This window comes from Lytechinus pictus, chromosome 4 (genome assembly GCF_037042905.1).
Source record: "Lytechinus pictus isolate F3 Inbred chromosome 4, Lp3.0, whole genome shotgun sequence".
NCBI classification, from domain to species: Eukaryota; Metazoa; Echinodermata; class Echinoidea; order Temnopleuroida; family Toxopneustidae; genus Lytechinus; species Lytechinus pictus.
The window spans coordinates 22,950,761-22,975,174 of record NC_087248.1 but is presented as its reverse complement, the minus strand read 5'-3'; the positions used below and the strand labels follow the sequence as shown (position 1 = coordinate 22,975,174).

At 36.6% G+C, this 24,414-nt stretch overlaps 1 protein-coding gene across 2 annotated transcripts; it reads left to right on the top strand.

The window, feature by feature from the left end:
- The first annotated feature begins 224 nt into the window (after positions 1-224).
- LOC129259323 (mitogen-activated protein kinase kinase kinase 7-like) lies at positions 225-22,727 on the top strand. Of its 2 annotated transcripts, XM_064098668.1 has the most exons (16): positions 225-391; positions 2,304-2,414; positions 2,962-3,215; positions 3,707-3,831; positions 5,447-5,575; positions 6,128-6,185; positions 7,685-7,757; positions 9,650-9,701; positions 10,242-10,402; positions 11,074-11,191; positions 14,455-15,060; positions 18,606-18,658; positions 19,397-19,456; positions 19,870-19,925; positions 20,866-20,959; positions 22,166-22,727. In XM_064098668.1, exons 1-16 carry the CDS (start codon positions 323-325, stop codon positions 22,256-22,258), a joined length of 2,112 nt encoding a protein of 703 aa, XP_063954738.1. In that variant the 5' UTR covers positions 225-322; the 3' UTR covers positions 22,259-22,727. The 2 variants fall into 2 exon arrangements, with proteins under 2 accessions (XP_063954738.1, XP_063954739.1); XM_064098669.1 differs by lacking the exon at positions 14,455-15,060 and having other exon boundaries at positions 22,166-22,361.
- The last annotated feature ends 1,687 nt before the right edge of the window (positions 22,728-24,414 follow it).

The window sequence follows — 24,414 nt, the reverse complement described above, 5'->3', positions numbered from 1 at the left end:
TTTGTAGTTCGTAATTAAAAAGAAATCAATAGAATAGAGTTTTGTGATGCATTTTCAATTCATTTTTTTTTATTTGGGGGGGGGGGGTCTCAAAGGAAGGTAAAATGTTGCAAATATTTTTGGCTTTTTAAGTTGTATTTTAGATCAAACTGATCCGTAACATTATTGTAAATCATTGACATTGATTGTCGATTGATCGCCAGCGCACCAGCGCCCTTCAAATGGGGAATTCCCTTTTGTGAATTATCTCGGTGCGGCGAAACAGATGTCGTATCGGGATGAAACCTTTTATTTCTCCAGAATAAAGTAGCATTTAACAAAAATGGCGCGCCTGGAATCCCAGATGAGCTTCAAGGAGGAAGTTGATTTCAACGATTTAGAATTTGAGAGGGTAAGACCTTTGCATTAATTGTTTTTTTTGTGTGTTGGGTGGGGACACCAGACAGACTGCATTGCAGTGGAGTGCATTGTAAAGTTTACATGTAGTCCGGTACGTTTTTATTTGTGCTGTGTTGTGTATTTGTGCGGTGTACATGTATGGTAGTGGATCGTATTACCGAACACTTCATGAATTTGATCATATCAAACACATTATTCCAATAAAATTCACCAAACTTTCACCATAAATACACAAATACCTACAAGATATAAATATGCAGAAATTTTGCCGAAATTGTTTTTCATTTTTACGACATCAGCTTCCAATCGGACCTCTCTCCGGCTCCGCAAGTGAAATATTTTGGTCACTTGAAAAAGGTATCGTATTACCGAACGTGTGTTTTCTATGGGAAAAGTTGGGAAAACAACAAAGTCACTGATGAGCTATTTTGACCATATATTATTGTTTTGAGGATATAAAGACTTCGAAATTGTGTTTTTGATCATTTTCCATCATTTTTCTATTCAAGTTCCCTTTTGAAGGATGTTGTAAAGGTTTGAGCGTATTTGATTATTTTCTGACGCATATGATGCGCGCGTTCGGTAATACAAGGCCGGTCGGTAATACAATCACTCACTATATGATGCAGAAGCAGGGAATAGATATTGCCTATTAGGCTATTACTCAAAGTTTTTTAATGCTGAGCTCCCAGCTATTAAAGTTAAATAATGGTCCTGGATGGGTTCAAGAAATGTTGGGGGTAACAGTTTGTATTGTTATATAAGACAAGTCCACCCCAACAGATTATTTTGATAAAATTAAAAGAGAAAATTCAAACATACAACTTAAATAATGAACAAGTGCAAGCATAAGACATAACACTGAGAATTTCATCAAAATTGGATGTAAAATAAGAAAGTTATGACATTTTAAAGTTTCGCTTAAAGGGATCGTTTAACTTTGTGAGCAGCTGATTTAAAAAATTCTCAAACTGAGTTGAAACGTGCGTATGAGTGCCATTATTTGTCCTCAAAAACCCTGAAACAGACCACAATATAGGATGAAAAACTCTAATTTAGATACAAGTAGCAATTTATTAGCCTGATTTTGAGAACCGTCTAGTAGACGGGTTCAGCTTATGACCAGTTTTCTCCAATTCAAAAAGTCCGTTGGCTATTTTGACTGCCTTCTGTTGTGTGTATCTCCTATACACACACTATTAGCTGCACTGTACATTCAGTGTATACCTTGTACACACTGTATGTAGGTCATGCTGTGTTCATCTAGAATTAATGTGTTGTGCACAGATTCCCTGTATACACATAGTCATTGAAACCAACTCCCAATTATTTCAAACTTTGGTTTACATCTCCAAGGTTTTAAAATTGATCCTGTAAATATAATACTTTGAAACTTTTGGGTTAGTATTTTTACACTATAAGCCTCATGTCTAGCCCATTTTCAGGAACCAAAAGGATAATTTTTCAAATCGGAACAAAGTGAAATGATCACTTTAATTTCACAAAACAGTTTATTATAGGCACATCCTGGACGGTATGCAAATGAGGAGACTGATGTCATCATCCACTCGCTATTTCTTTTGTATTTTATTATAATGAAATATGGTATATTTTTCTAGACCCCTATTCTAATTTTCTCCCCATTGTCCTGTGAAAGAAAGTTTTATTCATCCTTGAACATGTGAATTTACCATTGTTTTAAGGTTTTATGGGTCAGTGAAGTTGGTACTTATTGTCGAACCTGTAAAAAATGAAATATGGAATAATTCAGACAATAAAAAATACAAAAGAAATAGTGAGTGGGAACATCATTGTCTTTCTCATTTCCATATCACTGTCTCTAAATGAAATTTGTTAGGTCGAGCATTCATTATATATAATTGGACTTTGTTTTGTACATGTAGGTCGTAGGCAAAGGAGCGTTTGGAGTAGTAAGTAAAGCAAAATGGCGATCTATGAATGTGGCTGTCAAGATGATCGAATCAGAAGAGGAGATCAAAGCCTTCAGAGTCGAGGTAAGTCGTATATCTTTTTACTTTTTGAAGGCCCCCAAAACAGTTCCATGACCAAGATATAAACTAGGGAAAAAAGGACAGGAAATAGGTGAAATATATTGTCAAAGTCTAACAAAATTAGCTACTCGTATTAAAAATGCTGTAATTTTTTTTGTTCCTCACTTGCAACTTATTAAACAAATTTTCTGCCACCTTAAAATATTTGGCTCAATATGCCACTGTTTTTTATGATGGTGGTGGTGATGATGATGATAATGGTGATGATGATGGTGATGATGATGGTAATGATGATGATGAAAATGGTAATTGACTAATGGTTATGATGATGATGATGATGCTGATGATGGTGATAAGGATGATGATGATGGTTGTGATGGTGGTGATGATAACGGTGATGTTGATGATGATGATAATGCTGCTGCTGATGCAAAAAAAAAAGTTGAGAACATACGATTTTAGGATGAAGAAGACAATATTTATAATGTTGATGCCGAATAATGGCAATAATGATGATGCACATCTCACTGAAAAAAAATCTAAATTTCAGGTCAGGCAGCTTTCCCGAGTGGACCATCCAAACATCGTCAAGCTCTACGGGGCGTGCACCACCCGCCCCGTCTGCCTGGTGATGGAGTATGCCGAGGGCGGGTCGCTGTACAATGTCCTTCACAGCAGCCAGCCGCAGCCCATCTACAAGGCTGCCCACGCCATGAGCTGGGCCTTGCAGTGTGCCAAGGGGGTCGACTACCTTCACTGTATGACGCCAAAGAAGTTAATACACAGGGATTTAAAACCAGCAAAGTAAGTAAAGTGTCAATAATAATAATAATGATAATAATTTACCCAGGGTAGCCACTCTCAGTTGTAAGCTGTTCTTCCAGCTGGCCCTGCATAATTATTGTTATTATTACCCTTCTCCATTCTCATACGTCGAGCGCCTGACAAGAAGGCATAAGGTCCCATTTTTAAAGTCTTTGGCAAGACTAAATGTAGGCCAGGGATCGAACTCACGACCTCCTGTTCATGAGGTGGGCGCTCTACCACCGAGCCACCATGTCCCTTGAGTTGTTCAACCAGTCGTCAACTAGACACTTTGGCCCATATTCTAAACTCTGGTTTAATTTACACCATGGTCTGATGATAGTCTGATAAATAATGATTATTTTTCAGATTCAGTTTTTTTCAGGGCTTATCACAGAAACAGGTAACAGTTTAGACCTTACAGCTAATATGTTTTAAATTCAAATCAACGTTAATCATTACCATTAATTCTTTATATCCTCTCTATCTAGTTTGCTGTTGATGTCTGGCGGGACGGTGCTGAAGATCTGTGATTTTGGAACAGCATGCGATTTCCATACCTACATGACGAATAACAAAGGCAGCGCAGCATGGATGGCACCTGAAGTTTTTGAAGGTCAGGTCAAAGTTCAAAGGGCAAATATTTCTCTTTGTTTATAGTTATAGGCAAAACTGAAGCATGTTTTCAGCATGGTTTCAACAGCATCTCATATTCATTTCAAATGAGATAAATGAAATCAAATTGAAATGAAGTTGAAATCATGCTGACAACAGTTTTGACCTTGTAAAAAATATTATGTACCATATTTTTTGTACTGTAGTTCATGGAGAAGGCCAGTGTTGGAGTTTGTCTGCTGGAGCAAGTATTATGGTCAATATTTGCAGTGAATTGCTGATTGGTCTACACCTGGGGCCCGTTTCATAAAACTTGTTGTGATAACAAATTTGCAATAACAGTTAAAAGCTACTGAAATCCTTATATCCGATAGGCTGATGGTAAAACTTGTCTGATTGCTGTTTAGCCCATTCATCATTTGGTCCGATTCACGTCAAGCTATATCTGTCTGTTTCATCTAATATCAACTTGGTCTCACACCATTCAGTCAATATGGTCAGATGGGCTGTTAATTTCTGTCAGATTTCTACTTGGAAATAAATATAGAATATTAAGTATTTAGACTAAGTGGAAATTTAGACCAAATGGCAATTAGACCAAACTGATAGTGGAACAAATGAGTTTAGCCCATGTGGTATTAGACTATCTGAGAATTGGACCAGCTGCTTGTGGACCATGGGGGGTGTTTCACAAAGATTATGCTGCAGTCACATTTCCCCTACGGTGTCCATACAGATTTCTATACGAACCACATACGGGAAGCTGGTACAAGAATGATAAAATTGACTGTTTTTTACTCGTTGTACGGCTATCTGAGGCGAAATGTGACTGTGCCAATAGATGTGATTTCAGCGGTATAAACGGCACCATGGCATTGGTCATATCATGCGAAGGGGACGCACGCTCCTGCAGATTAATGAATCAAATTCCATGTTACTTACTGTGCGCAACAGAATTTAAGCATGACTCTAACTCACACTCAATTCTTTGTGAACCCCCCCCCCCCCCCTCATGAATATTAACAATTTTTGAAATATACCTAATTCCTTCCATTTACTGACTCCAACACCATAATGACATGTATTATCCTGGTCCCCATAACACATTAGGATTGAGCACGGGCGTAAATCTGTGACGTCATGCTATTCAAGTGGAAGGGATGGAACACTGGGTGTGACGCAAAGATTTACGCCAGTTGGATTGAGAATTATAAATAAAAGAAATATTAAACTGAGCTATTAATCTCAAAACACAGGGATGAATGGGGATTAATAAGGACTAGCAGTGAAATCGTAGGAAAATTGTACTGCTTACGTTGGGTTGTAATCACTTGGAATCGAAGAAGAACACAGTGATCGATGCAGGTTGATCAGTACACTGTAGTCAACCAGGAAGCAATTTGCCGTTATAAGCTACTGAAATTCTCACAGGTGATCGGCTGGAAACAAATTATTCAGCGAAAATCAAGATGAAACGCTCTCCACATCAGGAATAATGTGAAGGAGTTACGCCATAATAAGGGCACAACTTGTGCACAAGGATTGTGAAATGTACAAAAATTTTACTAAGATATACATGATCCTGATAGTATATTTCGATTTTTTTTTTTTTGCAGGAAGCGCTTACAGTGAGAAGTGTGATATCTTCAGCTGGGGCGTGATCTTATGGGAGGTTATATCGAGACGTAAACCATTCGATGATATAGGAGGGCCGGCGTTCCGTATAATGTGGGCCGTACATAATGGTAAGTACGGAAGCTTTACGTCGACCACATATCTTGCCATTTACATAAACCGTTTTACCTAAACCATTTAATGATCCAGGAGGGCCATCATTCTGTATCATGTAGGCCGTATTAAAGTACGGAAGTCTTACATTGACCATATATCTCACCGTTTTACATACAACTTTTTATTAGTCGACTTGGCAAGACAACGTAACTCGCCGTGATGACACAAATCCTGAGTCGTGTCATTTGGAAGGTGGTGTTGAAGTTTGGCCCCCAGAGAGAATAATCATATGTGATTGATGCACGTCTGTTAAAAACAATAAACATAATTGTGAAATATGATCAGGGTGTAGAAGTTTTATGCATGGTAATTTTGCAAAATATTTTAGAGAATTTACCTTGATTATTATTATTTCTCTGTCCAAACTTTGGTCAAGATCTTCAAATATACAAATTTGAATGAATGTCCAATATCTGATGCAAATGAGTCAACTTGCGTTTACTGTAATATCCTCAATATAAGTAAATATAATGATATTTTATCAATGTTTCCTTTTCCCTTTTCAGGTCGTAGACCACCGTTAATACGAAATATACCAAAACCTTTAGAAAAATTAATGACTAGGTGAGTATATGATTTCAATTAGTACGATTTTTGTCTCGCTGCATAGCAAAAGAAAGGCATACATGTAGGTGCCACTTCCCCGATGGTGGCTGCAGCAGTGGCACAACCAATGGTGTCATCAAAATTTTATTATTATTATTTATTCGGAATTTCAAAATACATGAATTATAGTACAATACAAATTACATATTAATAGGATATATATGTGACATAATACAAAGGACCTGGAATAGAGATGAAGGGGCTGCCTGGGTTTGGAAAAGGTTAACTAAATTACCATGACCCACAGGTCTTCCTTCCCACACCCCTTTACCTCCATCCAGGTCAGTATAAGAATATAAAAAGAAACATATGAATTAAAGTATACAACTGAAACTGGCAACAATTAATTTGGGGAAACAAATGTAACATGGATCCATCAGCCAGCAATTTTAACCTAAGGTTAATTTTGTCTCACCTGCATAACAGAAGGGAGACATAGGCGCCGTTTTTTTTTTCCGACGGCGGGGGCTGCATCGTCGACACCAAATCTTAACCAAGATAAACTTTTGGAAATCAATGTCACCATAACTTAGAAAGTAGGCCTATTAGATTGTATTTCTTTAATTTTGGACTTAAGAGTAATCAAGTATCACTGATCATTTGTCATGAGTTTGAGGTCACATACTTAATCAGTGTCACAGGTCAATTGAGTATTGAAATTAACTTTGAGCATGTTCCAGTTAAGTGGGCCAAGCTCAAAGGTTATTTCTGGTGGGTGTATGATAAAGCTGTTTGTAAGTTACGAGCAACTTTAAGACGACTGGTGAACCTTTCTCACATACTAAATAATCAATGAACATTTAATGGTAAATATCATTTACCACAAGAAAGGATCTCCAGTCGTTGTGAAAGTCACTCTTAATTTATGAACAGCTTAATGAAATGGCCCCCTGCTGGGTGTTTCATACAGTTGTTTGTAAGTTAAGAGCGACTTTAAGAACGACTGGTGATCCTTTCTTGTGGTAAACAGTATATTCATTGGGGATGATTTAGCGCGGAAGAAAGGTTCACCAGTCGTTCTTAAAGTCACTCTTAACTTACGAACAGCTTAATGAAACGGCCCCCTAGTCATATAAATATAAATGGACATGTTAATGGACATCGCCACAACTCACTCATAAATGTGTATTATTTGTGTACTATTGCATGCCAAGTACTTACCTAACCAAGTGAGGTACCATATCATTGTTAGTTCTAGGATAGGTTCTCATCTTGTATAAGAAACTATTGCAGGTCACATGATGCCAATCTGACCAATCACAGTGCATTATCATAGACTATTTGTTGGTTAGTGAAGTAGGTTTCAAGGGACACCATGTATCTCTCTTGGGCAAATGTTGGTCCTAAAAAGGACCACCCAAACTCGACGTTTCGACAAGTGTGTTCTTGTCGTCTTCAGGAGAATGAGCAAAGTTTGAAAAACGGGCCTTATATATTGTATTTGTTGGTTATTTCAGGTGTTGGTCTTCCGAAGCTAAAATGAGGCCTTCAATGCATGAGGTAGTAAGCATCATGTCAAACCTTGTGGTGGTAAGTTCTTCTTTATGCCTTTCAGGTGCTGTGAAGATTAACTTAATATATGTGACACCTAGATAGATCCTTGCCATTTGATTGGTTGTTTGACGTCCATCATTCAGCCCATCTTACAATGACGTCATCAACCATGCAATTTTGGATCCATTCATTGTGCAATTTTGGATCCATACGATTTTGTCCATTGCATGCACGCCAAGACCATGGGTAGTACCCGTAAGAACACACTCATGTTTACAGTGCGCGTTTTTGTCTCACCTGCATAGCAGAGTGAGACTATAGGCGCCGCTTTTCCGACGGCGACGGCGGCGGCGGCGGCGGCGGCGACGGCGGCGTCAACACCAAATCTTAACCTGAGGTTAAGTTTTTGAAATGACAGCATAACTTAGAAAGTATATGGACCTAGTTCATGAAACTTGGCCATAAGGTTAATCAAGTATTACTGAACATCCTGCCTGAGTTTCATGTCACATGACCAAGGTCAAAGGTCATTTAGGGTCAATGAACTTAGACCATGTTGGGGGAATCAACATCAAAATCTTAACCTAAGGTTAAGTTTTTGAAATGTCATCATAACTTAGAAAATATATGGACCTAGTTCATGAAACTTATACATAAGGTTAATCAAGTATCACTGAACATCCTGCATGAGTTTCACGTCACATGACCAAGGTCAAAGGTCATTTAGGGTCAATGAACTTTGGCCGAATTGGGGGTATCTGTTGAATTACCATCATAACTTTGAAAGTTTATGGATCTGATTCATGAAACTTGGACATAATAGTAATCAAGTATTACTGAACATCCTGTGCAAGTTTCAGGTCACATGATCAAGGTCAAAGGTCATTTAGGGTCAATGAACTTTGGCCAAATTGGGGTATTTGTTGAATTACAGCCATAAATTTGAATGTGTGTTGGTCTAGTTCATAAAACTTGGACATAATAGTAATCAAGTATCACTGAACATCCTGTGCGAGTTTCAGGTCACATGATCAAGGTCAAAGGTCATGTAAGGTCAAAGAACTTTGGCCACGTTGGGGGTATTTGTTGAATTGCCATCATATCTCTATAAGTGTATTGGTCTAGTTCATAAAACGTGGAAATAAGAGTAACCAAGTATCACTGAACATCTTGTGCGAGTTATAGTAGTTTTCAAAATCAGCACTGCTGCTATATTGAATCGCGTGATGCAGGTGAGACGGCCAGAGGCATTCCACTTGTTGTATCTATGCGACAATTTACACTGAATGCACTTTTGCATTCAAAGTTATAAATGCCAAATGACAAGGATCTATTTTTTAGGTGTCATATAAAGCAAATAATTAATGTTCATTTCATTCAATGCAGTGGACAGAAATACTTCATGAGGTGGAAGATGAGATGATCACTCATTTCATCTTTCACCGATTTGCACCATAAGCATTCATTCTTTGTATATCATGGAAAGCACATTAAAACCCATTTCTTATGTAGTTTGAAGTTTTAAAAGATCATATCATTGCACACACTTTAATTGAATTTATTGTAAGTGCTTTGTGCCTAATGGGATAATAATGATATGGAGTGTACGTCTTTCAGCAAGATATTGATCCACAATGTGCTGAACTCAACCCAGGTGAGGTAAATGGGTAGCGGCAGGAAGTAATTCCTCTAAAAGCCATGAGCACCAGAATCGCTAGACTAGCTTAACCAGGGAATGCATTTTGTGCTAATGAGTGACATTTGGTTTTCAAAAGAAATCATTTTTATTATATCCCTTACATTTAGTTTGTAGCATTGGAATTCTACTATGCACATGAAAAGTATTGATTTCACCACAAATCTGAGCGGAAGAAATATGAATATAGAATGTTAGATACGTGTAAATTTTTTATTTTCTTTTTCTTCAGTTTTTTAAAGGAGCAGATCAACCATTGGTGTATCCACAGGTGACAGAAGAAGGTAAGAATCATGTATCAAGAATTTGGTAAAAATATAGAATTCCAGGGAAAACAGCAATATTTCATGCAAAACAATGAATTTCGAAAACTACAGTGAAAATAATGAGAATCAAAGCAAAATAAGTCGTGTGAAATTCAGGAAGAATATGGAATTCCACAATTTGAAATGCAAAAAATGCAATGAAAATCATGAGAATCAAATAAAGATAAATCCTATAATTCTAGAAGAACATGGATTTCCAGGGAAAACATGAATTTTTCTTGCAAAAAAATTTGAAATAAAACGAGTGCATTGAAAATAATGAGAATGAAAGCAAAATCCAATAAAAATATAAGTAAATACAGAAGACATATAAATATTCAATGTGTAGCAAATTAACATGTCTTTAGTGTTTATTTATATACTTTATAATTCTTGTGTATGAACTGACAATGGTGGGCAAATTTCTATGTTTTGAATATGGAACAATAAAATCTAAAAATGAATGTAAAAAAAGAGTGTTGCTAGATTTATTATTGAACTTTTTTTTACTAAACGCAGAGAGAAACGCTGGTGATGGAATGGCAGATCGACTGGCGGAGCAGACCGCCGATATGAGTCTCGCAAGTAATCGCTCCATGGACTCGAGAGGGAGCACTATAAGCGACACGGTCATACATTCAACGAGTAGCCATAGTAACGGCCCACAAGACCCACAGAAGGTAAGAGAGATCTTTATTTATCGCCTTGGCATTTTGTATGCAGCCAGAAAAATGAATATAAATTAAGTGTGCATAAGTCATACTTCCACAAGTACAATAATTATTTGATTCAAAGCAAGTTTTCAGGGCAGATATTTAAAACATTTTTTACATCTGATGTTAAAGTAAAACCTTCCTAATATTAAATGCACAATCTCATTGATTATACATAGTATAGTATGCATCCCCTTAGCATGATCTAGTCTGCAGGCACAGACCCTGACTGAAACTTTGATCTACAAGTGGGTACTCACAGAAAACTAGCACATCAACAACAAATTTAAAGAAGAGAGCATTTCTATGCACGAGTCACAGCCAGGGACTTTGAGCTGCATATCCACGGGTTTGCACGATCTGGGGCCCGTTTCATAAAGAGTTACAACTGTTGTAATCTTGCCATAATGGCAGCTACCATGGCAACAGCAGCCAATCAAAATTAAGGTTACCATGGTATTGGCCATAATGGCAGAGTTACAACAGTTGTAACTCTTTATGAAAAGGGCCCCTGATTATTGTTTTGATCCATCTTCTATATATATCCCATGCAACTGGCCCCATGAGCGTGACTTTCAGTGGCAGATAAATCTTTGTGAAACACCCCCTGTTGTATCTTTGTTGGTCTGTTTTGTTAGATTGACCCTCATGCTCCATTCAGTGACCTTCCTCCCGTCCATCCGAGCTCTAAGGATCAGAAGAAACGCCATTCCATGGACCTCCTAGACCTGAGAGTTGATGAAGACAACACTGCAAGTAAGTCCAGATTAGTATACCGGTATCTCTTTATTTCTTGGTGACAGTCTGACAAAAATCCCTTAAATGAAGCTAAAAATCACAATTAACAGCGCAAAAAAAATGCGAGGTGAGCCCAAAATCTTCCAAGTACGCAATAGTGTTATTGAGGCGAGTCTAGAGTCCTATTATATTTTATATACCTTCATTACTTGGTGATAAGAAATGCGTGAATCACATTTTCAGGCTTTATGGTTTTGTAGTCCCATATACTTATTTTTGTGTAGGTAGTCAAGATCCGGTGCTATTTGATTCTCAATCTTGGCCATCATTCATTTCAGATGAAGCCTAAAATTCTTTTAAAAAACAGTTTAAACAGATTGCAAGCTGTGTCTTTTATAAATAAGCAAGAATGTTTTCAAAGTGAGTCTAAAAATTCTTTAAAAAAAGTTTAAAGAAGATTGCAAGTTGTGTCCAAATCTTTTATAGATATGCAATAATGTTTTGCAAGTGAGTCTAGATTTTTGTATTTAATATAATTTGGTGATAGGCTAAAACAATCATTTCAAGTGAAATTTAAAATCCTAAAAAAGGGGAAAAAATATTAGATGTGTCCACATATCCTATGTGTGCAAGAGTGTATTAAATTCAAGTGAGTCTGGATTCCTGTATTTTATATGCCTTCATATCTTGGTGATATAGGCTGTTCCACTCTTTAAAATGAAGCTAAAACACTGCGAAAATATGTTACAAACTTTGTCTGAAATCTCTTTTGAGTGTGCAATAAAGGTGGGAAAGAAGGTTCAACTAATACCTAGATGGTAGGAAGACTATTAATAATAAAAGAGTGAAAGGTCCTTTGCTGATGACCAATATATCCTGTCAAATTAATTTGTTCATAAATTGATTGATAATTGGCCTTCACTGAACTCAAGATTCAAGATATATTTATCTTTTTATTGAATTGAAAAATTAGTAAAAACTTGTTCTTGGGAAGAATAGGAAACATGTAATAATGTCAATGATAAATTATCAAGAGGATGTATAACTACGAATGATAAAAAAAACCCTGACTTTTAGAAATGTTCTGAAATCTTCAGAATATTATATGGAAAATCTTTTGGTATTTGTTATGTACTGTTCTATTTTTTTTTTACTAAGATTTGATCCAATATCATTCACATCTTTGTTATTCCAGATAACCCATACTCACTCCATTGCATGGAACTAATATAATAAAAAATAATTTTTGAAATTCAACATGATTAAAAAAAATATATAAAGTAGGAGAACATTTAGGATTACATGTACTGCAAAAGTTCTTCTGTTCATGCTGAAATACAATGAAGTTACTTCATCTTTTCAAGTGAAGTAAAATGATTGACTCTTTATCATTATTTTCCTGATTAAAACGATAGCATAGGGATGAAAATTTGCCTGTAGGAGTACGTCAAAATAGATTTTGTAATAGTTGATATTCCCAGATTAAAGACATTCTTGTTTTGGTATGTTAGCATAAAGATGAAAGTTTGCTTATATGCAAGGGTATGCAGATTAATTTTCATGTTGGTGAATATTCCCGGATCTGAAAAGGTTTATTAGAAGTATTTTTCTTGTTTTTGATAAAATCACAATTTTTGTCCCACATTGTTGAAGTTTGTCACTTGAAAAGAATTAACTTGTTATCTTTCTTCCACGACGCGTCCAAGGACTTATTCTTCTTCGAAGGTTCCCAAGAATTATGAAGTGTAAGAGTGGAGTTATGGATTTGTTAGTATTATGAGGAAATTAAAGATAAATATAATAATTAAGCTAAAACAAGACATGGTCCATAATATTACCCCTAGATTATGTTTTTCTTGTTAAATTGGAGATTTGAAAAATTAGGAAAAGAATGCAGAGAAGGAAAGGGGCAAAGGAAAAAAAATAATCTGTAGGAGGAAAGAAAATAAATGACAGACTAAAGACTAGAAAAGTGGTCATCTTCAAAGTATTACGATATTTATCAAGATTTATTTCCAATATCCATGATAGCGTAGTATTTATTGCATATTTAGTGTTTATCGATTGAATAATAGTACTTAAAGAATAAGCTTTGTTAAAGGCTACAACTGCAATACAGTGTGCATGGTACATGTATGTTCCCCAAACCTATACATAAACACATACACACACACACAGTATGTGTTATGCAGATATGTATTGTTGAAAAATTAAACACATTTTGTGGATGGTAATAACTTGATATATCATTGATGTGCTGGCTTACCCACGTTACAATGGGTGATTTCAAGTCAGGTGTTGGCCTTGGTGTTGGTGTTGAAATCTTGATTGCTTCCCCCTTGCTCCAAAACTTACTCAGAGTTTGTAAAACTGATCCATATCACATATTGACATCTCAACAATTAGTGAGCGACTTTTCGGGACCATCTTCATTTTATGTTTGGTGTAATAATCGTGTAAAAATTGACCTCACACCAACACCAAAAGGTCAACACTGAACCTGAAATCACCCATTGTGCTTGACTTGACAAAAAAAGGTCAACCTTTGTCTTTGTTTGATGCATGGTTACCATCATCAGGTTTTACGATTATCCTAGACATGGCAGTATTTCCCTTTTTTGTGGTTGTTAAGTTAATTAGAATATATTCCTCAGAAAGTATTCACTTATCCATAACTTTTGGTTAAATTGCTTGCTTTTGATGTTCTTGATAAGATTGAAAGGGATGATAACAGTTTTAGTCAGATTTTGCTGAAAATTATAAGTTGCTTCTCTTGTCATTGATGAGGTCACGAAAATAACAATAATTATTTTTATGATTCTTCTGTTATCCCTTTTTAAAATGTTTTATTATTGTTACTTATTATTATCATTATTATTATTATCATTTTTATGAATATCATTATTATTGTAATTATTGTAATTGATATCGTTATCGGAGTGAATTTAATTTTCCTGCAAGTTTGACTGCATTTTATAAGTATGTCAATTTTGATAAATTTTGCATGATAGATGATTGGCAAAAAAATGATCCTGTAATTTGTGTAAAAGATGGCATGATAATATGCCGTTAGATTGAGGTGCTGTTCGAAATCAGTTACCAAGATTTTCTTTTTATGAGTGAGTAGTTATGTGCACAATGGCATACTGTGTAGAATGGCTAATGTTCATTTGCTGTGCTGCATGCTAAGACAATGTATTTTTGTTTCTTTTGTTTTCTTCCCTTCATGTTTGTTTGTTTGTTTGTTTGTCGTGTTTGTGGTTGTGCATAAACTCTTACAGAGTCCTCTGTTCAGACCCATCGTCGTAGTAACTCCCATGGGCGAATCCTTGACCAGGACATCCCCAAATACTTTTCTCCCCTCCCAACCAAGCCCCCCGTCTCGACCCCGCCGCCACCTGTCACCCCCAAACCCCTGTTCAAATCCCCACCTCCCCCCGTCTTGTCCCCCACTCCCACCCCACCCCAAACCACCATACCTACCCCACCCCATACCACCACACCCACCCCACCCCATACCACCACGCCCATGCACCCCCAGCAAACTTACCCCAACGTGCCCCCCATGCCGCCCCCTCACCACTCCATCTCCGTCCCCAGTGACCTGTCCGAGCTGGACCACCCCCGACAGAGACCCAAATCCTACCACAGCTCCCCTTACAACGCCCCGACGTCCACCGCCCAACCCCACCGCCATAGCTCCATCGAGCTGCGGCAGGACATTACGCCCCTCCCCCAATATCCTTCTCATCCACCCACTACAGTGTTGGAGAGTCGCATGGGGACCAGGGAGTCCACTGGTTCCAGCGTCGGGGGTACGTCAGGACAGGGGCGCTTCGACCGGAGTCAGTCACTAGAACAGAGAGTATCATCAAGCCGAATGAAAAGTACGCTGATCCTAAACCCAATTAATTTTGTGTTAAAGTTATGATTATATGGTACATCGACCTCTGCATTGACAACATGGTGTTTTCCCTCAACCAATCAAGTACATAATTCTCTTATTCCCATTGACCTTGAATAAGGATCTCTCGGTTTCCATAGACAAGGGGTTAACTTGTTGACTAACTGAATTCTATAATTCCCATCTATAGGCTTTACGCAATGTTTACCTGTTTCCAGTAGGCAAGGGGTTAACGTGTTGGCTACTGAATTCTGTAACACTCATAGAATTTGTACTATTTTTACTTGGTTCTGGTAGGCAATGGGTTAACCTGTTGGCTACTGAATTCTGTAATTCCCATAGACAATATACAGGGGCCACTGGTCACAGTATGCAATGGGTTAAAGGGTCTCGATCTTCAGCTTTCATGGGGGAAGGATTATCATTGGCTATTAAACACCAGACTTGGTGAAAAGCATCTGGAATGCCCTAAAGTATAATGTACCAAATGCGGAGGGCACGACCAGTTTATGTGGTAGGTGCACACCGCCTATCAAACCAAACCTGTACTGTCCGCAGAGAGACGTTGGCGCTAAAAGAGCACTTATAGTAGGCTCAATCACTTCTTTCGGATTGTGATGTCAAACGTTGATCCAAGATGTAAATAATGCGCTGCTGTGACATCAAGGCATCGCTGCGACATTACAGGTTGTAACAGGGCCTTCGCGGGTGAATTGTTACCGCTAACAACGTTTCTGTGCAGTCGGTACCGCGGGCTTTGTCTTTCAAAGAGTTACAACTGATCCGATCACCCTCAACTATATGGAAATCTATTATTGTCATAATTTTTTTGACAGAAAATTTGCACCCTGTCCTGTGTAAACAAAGATAAGCAGTCTGAATTTTCAAGAAAACGATAGATGTAGGAATATACATTATATCTATGAAATATTTTGAACAATCATGCATAATAGATGTTGACGTTGATGGTTTTCCATAGTTGTGATTGAATGGATCATTTGCAACTTTTTGTAAGACGGGGCCCTGTCTTACAAAGTGTTACGATTGATCCAATCAATCACAACTATGGACGGCCAGCAACATCAACATCTATTATGCATGTTTGTTCAAAATATTTTCTAACTATGATGTATATTCATGCATTCATTGTTTTCTTGAAAATTCACTGTGCTTCTCTTTGTTTACAAAGGACATTGTGCAAATTTCCTGTAGAAAAAATTATGACACTGATGGATTTCCATAGAGTAACAATTGATTGGATCAACCGTAACTCTTTGTAAGACAAGGCCCATGTTAAGCTGATAAGGGGCCCGTTGCAGAAAGAGTTGCGTTTAAACGCAAGTAAAAAAAATCAATCGCAAGTCCCAAATGCGCGCTGTTGATTGGTTGAAAATAAAGTTGCTCATGACTATAAGATTTGCGATCGATTGCAACTCTTTCTGCAACGGGCCCCTGGTATCGATACTATACTTTGATTCCTAATCAGTTTGATCTCAATAGTGTAGAATCCCCCATGAAAGTCGATGCTTGAAAAGCTCCAAATGAGGATGTGGTTTCCAAAGGGCATTTATACTGTCTTTCTTTCAGGGGCCCGTCTTACAAAGAGTTACGATTGATCCAATCAATCGTAACTCTATGGAAATCCATCAGTGTCATAATTTTTTCTACAGGAAATTTACAAAATGACCTTTGTAAACAAAGAACACACCAAATTGTCAAGAAATCAATGAATTTATGGATATACATTCAGATCTAGAAAATATTTTGAACAAACATGCATAATAGATGTTGATGTTGCTGGCCGTCCATTGTTGCGATTGATCAGATCAATCACAACTCATTGTAAGACGGGCCCCAGGTCCAACAAAGTGATTACACAGTAGATTCTGCAAAAGTCGGCTTTCCATATTCAAACTGTTTCCCAAGTTGGAGAATTTCTTTGGACACAAATATGCAAATCAATAAATCCTATGACTCGTATTCTGATTCCGGGTTTTTAATCTAAACTCTGGTCTTAAGTTGTGGTTTAACTAGGGAAAACTAATTGTAAAACACATCTTGAACAGTAGAGGTTCAATTTATCAGCTCATCTATCATTCTGATCATTTATACTGGGAATAACGATTTATTTTTCTTCACCATTATAGCATAATGAAAGAGCACTGTAAATATTAGTAACATGCATGTACAATATAAACACATTTTTGGCTTCCCATAATTTAAGCAAAGAGTGAGACCATGGTCTGAATTGAACCCGATTTCAGAATATGGGCCTCTATTGATTTTACCCAAGTCAAATAGATTTCTGTGATTCCAAGAGTTGTGACTCAAGCAGATTCTACTGTACATTGAAATAAGGTTGTCATTTTTTTTATACTGTACTAGATAGTAAACATGCTGCAATTTGGCATTCAAATTAGTTCAATGCTTGTTTTCCATTTTCACTAATCTGCATAGTGCTATATACACTCTATAAACACATTCAAGTTTATGTTGGATAAGGCAACCAAGTTGATTAAAGGACAAGTCCACTTCAACAAAAAGTTGATTTGAATAAAAAGAGAAAAATCCCACAAGCATTACACTAAAAATTTAATCAAAATCGGATGTAAAATAAGAAAGTTATTGACATTTTTAAGTTTTGCGTAATTTCACAAAATAGTTATATGCACATCCCGGTGCATGACATCACTCACTCTCTATTTCTTTTGTATGTTATTATGTGAAATATGAAATATTTTATTTTTCTTATTGTCCTGTGAAACAAAGTTGTATTTCTCCCTGAACATGTGGAATAACCATTTTTTAAACATTTTATGTTTCAGTCAAATTGGTCATTACTGTCAAATCTGTAAAAATTGAAATATTGTATTATTCAAACAATAAAAAACAAAAGAAATAGTGAGTGAGGGACATCATTGATTCTCTCTTTTGCATGTGGCTAAATTGTGCATATAACTATTTTGTGGAAAATAAGCGAAACTTTTAAAATGTCATAACTTTCTTATTTTACATCCGATTCTGATGAAATTTTCTGTATTATGCTTGTCTGATTTTTCTCTATTGATTTAAATCAACATTTTTCTGAGGTGGACTTGTCCTCTAATGGAGCTGGCAAGTGGCTGTAGCCTGTAGTCTATGAATATTTCTATATTGCTATGGTTAGAATGGCAGCTACTAATTTTGAGTAACCCATATCCACTTCATGTATGCCTGTGATTATTTTTGTTAACGCATTAATTAATTAATTATTCACTTTCACTTTCAAAAATTATGTTTTTTTTAAGATATTTTTTGTGAAGATATTAAAATAATCATATTGATTATTTTACAAGTCAACCTTCGGCAAATATAACCTTTTTTTGTTTACTCGCCAAAGTGGGTAATATGTGCAGATCTCTGTATTTACATATTAAATAGGTTTAAATAGTATACATGTATTTTCCATCAGAGACTGTTAAAACAAGTTATAAATTTGACTTCGTCCATGTAAATAATGTCTTTTTAAATATTTTTGTGTGTGCTTAGGTGATGACTCAGATGTCTCAATGGCTTATAGTACTCTAGAACCTCATCTTCAGGTAATTATGATGATAATAAAAATTATGATTATTAACATAGTAATAATAGTTTATAAAACATGTAATACTTGCATTTCCAAGCTCTTTACATGTCAATGGGATTGACAATAAGAATTTATTAATCGATCCTCCAGTATCAACAAAAACATATGGTGAACGTTCATTTGCCCATGCATCCCCTGTTTTACAGGACTTTCAAATTTCCTGAAAACAATTGATACAGTAGACAAATTCAAAATAGCTCTTAAAACTTACTTATTCAATATGTATGTCAATTCAACAACGTAAGCTTAGTAGTGCATCTGTTTATTTTCTTTATATTTTGAAGTGCATGGAAAAATAGCTATATTAAGTGATATGCACGACATAAAGACTGTTATTATTATTATTTTTAATGGATCCATCACTGTTTCACACACATAGTGCACCATCTCCACTCCCTGGGAAGTGTAGAGGAGAGTCACCACCTTTGCACGTTAAGAACCCACTGCACTATTCGAATAAGAGTAGGGGGAAACCCCGGTGTAGTGGTCCACCTGCATTCCCCCAACCAGTTATCTCGGGAGGAGAGACCTGGGGGTCACAGTTCTGTGTGCGCGCCCTTCTAGGCGACCCAGATTGGCTGGCTCCTCCAAAGATACGCCTTTGAATGTCTTTGAAAGATATATGGTGCCATACAAATGCTGTGCATCATCATCTTTCTTATATATTTTTAATTTGTTTTCGATTTGAATGCAGCCTCTTCCTCCAAACCCCAACTCCAGGGATTCACAGGAAATATTTGATGAACACATGAGGGTAAGAATCGTATCCTGTTACACCAAACATTACAATCAATTATAAATTTTATGGAGGTACTTTGGAGTTCTTTATCCTTAATGCTAGCCATCACATATGGAATATGATATGAAAATAAAATTAAAGTGTACTGAATATTGGGACCCGTTTTCAGTGCATAATGTCAATAAGATTTATCACTATAACTTTTCAGTAAATGTTCTCTTCAATGAAGATAATAGAGGGGCAAATTGTAAGAGCTTATTTCACAATCAAGGTCCAGCAGCCATAAGAGAGTAGTTTTTCGGCTTTGCTATTTCTTTGGGGACCGCATTCAATTTGATATTTCTGTAGTACAGGAATGTTTTGTTGACAGTTTGTTACGTGTATTTTAGTATTATTTTATTCTAATTTTCTTTGTTGCATCAATCTAGATGGCCCAGGAATTCCTTCGGGTTCAAACCGAGTTGGCTCTGCTTCATACAAGAAAGTAAGTCACAAATTCATTGTATATCTGCATTCACCAACAGTTTTGTGAAACGCAACCCTGGGGCCCATATCGCAAAGAAGTTACAATATATTCTAATCGAACTCAAATTGCGGAAGATCTAAATTTGTGTAATCAAGAGATAAGACTTTAAGATCAGTTGCAGTACTATCGCAACTCTTTGTAAGACGTACCCCTGGTATTGCCCCTCTGGAACCCACAGGTGAGGAGGGGTTGGGGCATCGAAGATAGAGAGTAAATATACAAAGTAAAAATAGAAACTCCACAATTATTAAATTATTGAAATAAACCATTGAAATTTTATCTACATGTAGCTTTAGGATATCTATGGTCTACTCCTAACATTACATAAGGCATGTTTCCACGTACTGGGGGGTGTTTCATCAACATTTGTGTCCGACAAGTTGTCAGATCTGACAACTTTCCTTGATTTTGATTTTCGGTGAAGAACTGTTGCCATGGTAACTGTTGGATAAAACAGGACTTACATCACTCCTTTATCTCCCCACCCTCCTTTTCTGTCTTCTCTCTCTTTATACTTCTACTATACTATACTACTTCTACTCTCTCTGTTGCACCCCATTTCCTTCCCCTGTACTCCCTTCTCTGTCTCTTTCCCTCTTTACTCCTTTCTCTTTCTCTTTCCCTCTCCCCCTTTCCCCATCTCTCGTTCCATTCTTCATCTTCTTCCTCTCTCTTCCTCTTCCCCATACTCCCTTGCAACCTATCTCCTTCTTTCTGCTTTGAAAAAAAAAAACAATTCCACCCTTCTCTATCCACCTTCTCTTCCTTATCTTCTCACTGTCTTCTCCCTTCTTCGCCATTTCCCTCTTCCCCCTCTTTCCCCTTCTCTCCCCCTCTTTCCCCTTCTCTCCCCCCCTCTCTCTCTCTCTCTTGCTCCCCCTCTCTCTCTGTCACACAGGAGGGAGCTAGCCGAAGCCCTTGACCAGGACTGGAAGGACAAGCAGGCCAGTTTCAAGTTAATAGAGGAATACAACACTCTTCAAGGAGAAAAGGTAACACCAGGGGCCTGTTTCATAAAACTTGTTACAATAACAACTTTGTAGTAACAGTTAAAAGCTACTGAAATCTTTTGATTTGATTGGCCGATTGTAAGCTTGTTATAAACATTGTTCATTTGTAATAATGACTAGTTGTTATAAACATGTTTTACATCAGCCTTACTGAAATCATGAAATCTAGGCTGAAAAATGATCACACAGAAAATCACCAACAGAGTTGAGCACATGTGGGACATTGTATTATTATTATTGCTTTTGAAAAAGATGACCCCTTGCTCCTGGGGAGGCCAGTCAAATATATTGCTGTACACATGCGTGACCAAAAAACATGTTTCAAGGGGTGTTTTTTCAGTTTTGGATGCAGGCAGTGCGTGCACTCATAAAGGGTTGGGTCAAATGTATTTAGGGTATGTTTTTTTTCCAAAGCTTTTTTTAAGACTAGCCAAACGTGTTTAGGGTCCCTTTAAGATATGTTTTTTCTCCAAGCTTTTTACCCAAGACAATTTGTTTAGGGGCCAAAATGTGTAAATGAAGCCCACAAAAAACTTGTTTAGGGGGTGTTTGGATATAATTTGGTCATGCATGTGTACAGCAATACATTTGACTGAAAATTTCATCAAAATTCGGATGTAAGATAAGAAAGTTATGACATTTTAAAGTTTCACTTAATTTCACAAAACAGATATATGCACATCCTGGTCGGTATGCAAATGAGGAGACTGATGATGTCATCCACTCACTATTTCTTTTGTATTTTATTATATGAAATATTCTAATTTTCTCCTCATTGTCAAGTGAAACAATGATAATTCCTCCCTGAACATATGGAATTAGCATTGTTTAATACTATATGGTTCATTCAAGCTGGTCCATATTGTCAAATTTGTAAAAAATGAATATTGTATAATTCAAACAATAAAAAATCAAAAGAAATAGTGAGTGAGGGACATCATCAACTGTCTCATTCGCCTGTCACTGAGTTGTGCATATCACCGTTTTTTGAAAAATAAGCGAAACTTTAAAATGTCATAACTTTCTTATTTTACATCCGATTTTGATGAAATTTTCAGTGTTATGCTAGTTTAATTTTTCTCTATTTATTCAAATCAACATTTTCCTGTGGTGGACTTGACCTTTAAATCGTTACCAAAACTGGCATTTAAGTTTGAATTTGTCAATTTTTTTTCCCTTGTGATACAGGAGAGCCTTATTGAGCTTCACAAACGTCGACGGTCACAGTTGGACATGTTCAGACTTCAGATGCAGAGGCAACACAGTGGTAGAAGAATCTGAATGCACCAGGCTTCTCTAAATCACCTGAAAACTGGATATGGTGGGCGTGTTCATACTGTAGATGCAGAGGCTGCAATGTACATGTATACTGATGGAACGTGAATGCAGCAGGCTTCTTTTGTTCCCCTGAGAGTGGATGTTTTGGGCATGTTCACACTACAGAGGCAGATGGAGTAACGTATATTGATAGCAGAATGTGAACACACCAAGCTTCTCGAAATCCCCTGAGAACTGGAAATGATGGGCATGTTCAAACAGTGCAGTTTGGGAGGAATAGTCAATAAATGCTCACTTTATCTGCATCATTGTATTGTTATACATCATTTCATTTGTGACATACCGGTAGACAAATTATGCTCTGTTCAGGAAGATGACAAGAATTGGCAGTGTAGATTACTGCATATTGAGAAACCTGCGTTCATATACTCCTCAGCCAGTAAATGGTAATATTATGGTATTGATGCAACTCAAAAATACATCATAAAATTTTATATATATATATATATACATACCTTTATTCATGGGCTGCAGTCCCGGGGGGAGGAAGGTGGGGGGATGGGGAAAATTTCCCCCTAGGAATTTACATTTTGTACAGTTGCCCATTAGAGAGGGTCGTCTCATGCCCCCCCCCCCCCCTCAAGTCCATATGTTGGGTTCCACTCTACACTCTTTATGATTAGTATGATTAGATATATATCATATAACTATACTAATACATACCTGACTTTATGATGGAAAAAGTGTAATGATTGTATGATGTAACATAATATCATTATCATGCTAAGCAGGGCCAGCTGGGAGAACAGTTTGTGGCACTGAAGTAACTACCTGGGGTAAAGTTATCCTTATTTATTATTAGGTGTTAATGACTGTTCCAAAGGTCATGCTGTAGATACACCATTCGTAAGGCCTATAGGGGCTTTAAACCTTGCCAATTTTTATTTTTATTACCAATATTCTGTAGAATATATGTGACCATTCACCTCAAAACCCAATAAACATAGAGTAAAAATGAATGTTAAAATATTGATGTAACTTAGGCAAGCAGAACCTAAACTTTGACATAATGTATAACTCTAATTGATAAGATATATATTCCATATTGACTAATCATATACATGTATACATAATTATATATGTATTCTTTGAAGCACAAACAATTTAGATAAGGTAATTATATGGGCTCTGATTTTATTTCAAAGCACCTTATTTATTGAAGGATTTGAGGTGAATGGGCACATCTACACTTTACCATGTTGGTAGAGTAATATGCTTTACCTGTTTTCATGAAATGAAGTAGACATGATAATCAGTTCTTGATATATATAGAATTAATATATGCTCTAAACTCATTGATCCGTATTCTAAATTCAAACACTGGTCTCTTGTTGTGGTTGTTGACTCAAGTCAATAGTTTTCTTCATCATTAAAGCAGGAGGAAAAAGCACAGTAAACATAAAATACATACAATGTAATCAAATCAAGATATATACAGCTTACCTTAACTTTAGCATAGAGTTAGACCGTGTGTGGATGATTTAAACTGGACTTTAGAATTCAGGCCACTTTCAAATCGCTGCAGACGGATTGTATACTTTATACATAGTCATGTATTTATCTGTTTACCGTGAATTAAGCTTTATTTCGAAGATCATGTCATGAAAAGAAGAAAGTTTGCTAACTTTTTTCAAACTTCATATTAATAATTCACTTCCAAGAAATAGGATGGTTGAATGAGACACTGTTATGTTTGTATTATAATATGTATATATTGAAAGTTTAAATTTGAATTGTTATTTTTGCAATGCAGTAATTTGTATTTTTTCAATTGCACGGCATTGTTTAAGTTTACACTTATATTTTGGGTACATTACCCAAGTACTTGGTCAAAAGAAGAAATAAGTTGACCTGGGGGGTGTTTAACAAGGATTTAAGAATGACTTAGAGTCCCACTTAAATGCCTAGTTGCGTGCAGTATAAAAGGCATGACCACATTGGTCACATCATGCCAAGAGGATGCGCACTACTGCGTATTGATTAATAAGATTGTGTGTTGCATATCATCTACATGTCGGCATTTAATTGCGACTCTGAGTTATACTTAAATCTTTGTGAAATACCACCTGATTTTGTAAGTACTGGGTCCAATACACATT

Excerpts from the sequence above, each read along its gene's own strand:
- LOC129259323 (XM_064098668.1), top strand. The coding sequence starts at position 323 with ATGGCGCGCCTGGAATCCCAGATGAGCTTCAAGGAGGAAGTTGATTTC. Across the intron at positions 3,216-3,706 it reads AGGGATTTAAAACCAGCAAA|TTTGCTGTTGATGTCTGGCG; the intron begins GTAAGTAAAGTG and ends CTCTCTATCTAG. Across the intron at positions 19,457-19,869 it reads TATTTGATGAACACATGAGG|ATGGCCCAGGAATTCCTTCG; the intron begins GTAAGAATCGTA and ends GCATCAATCTAG.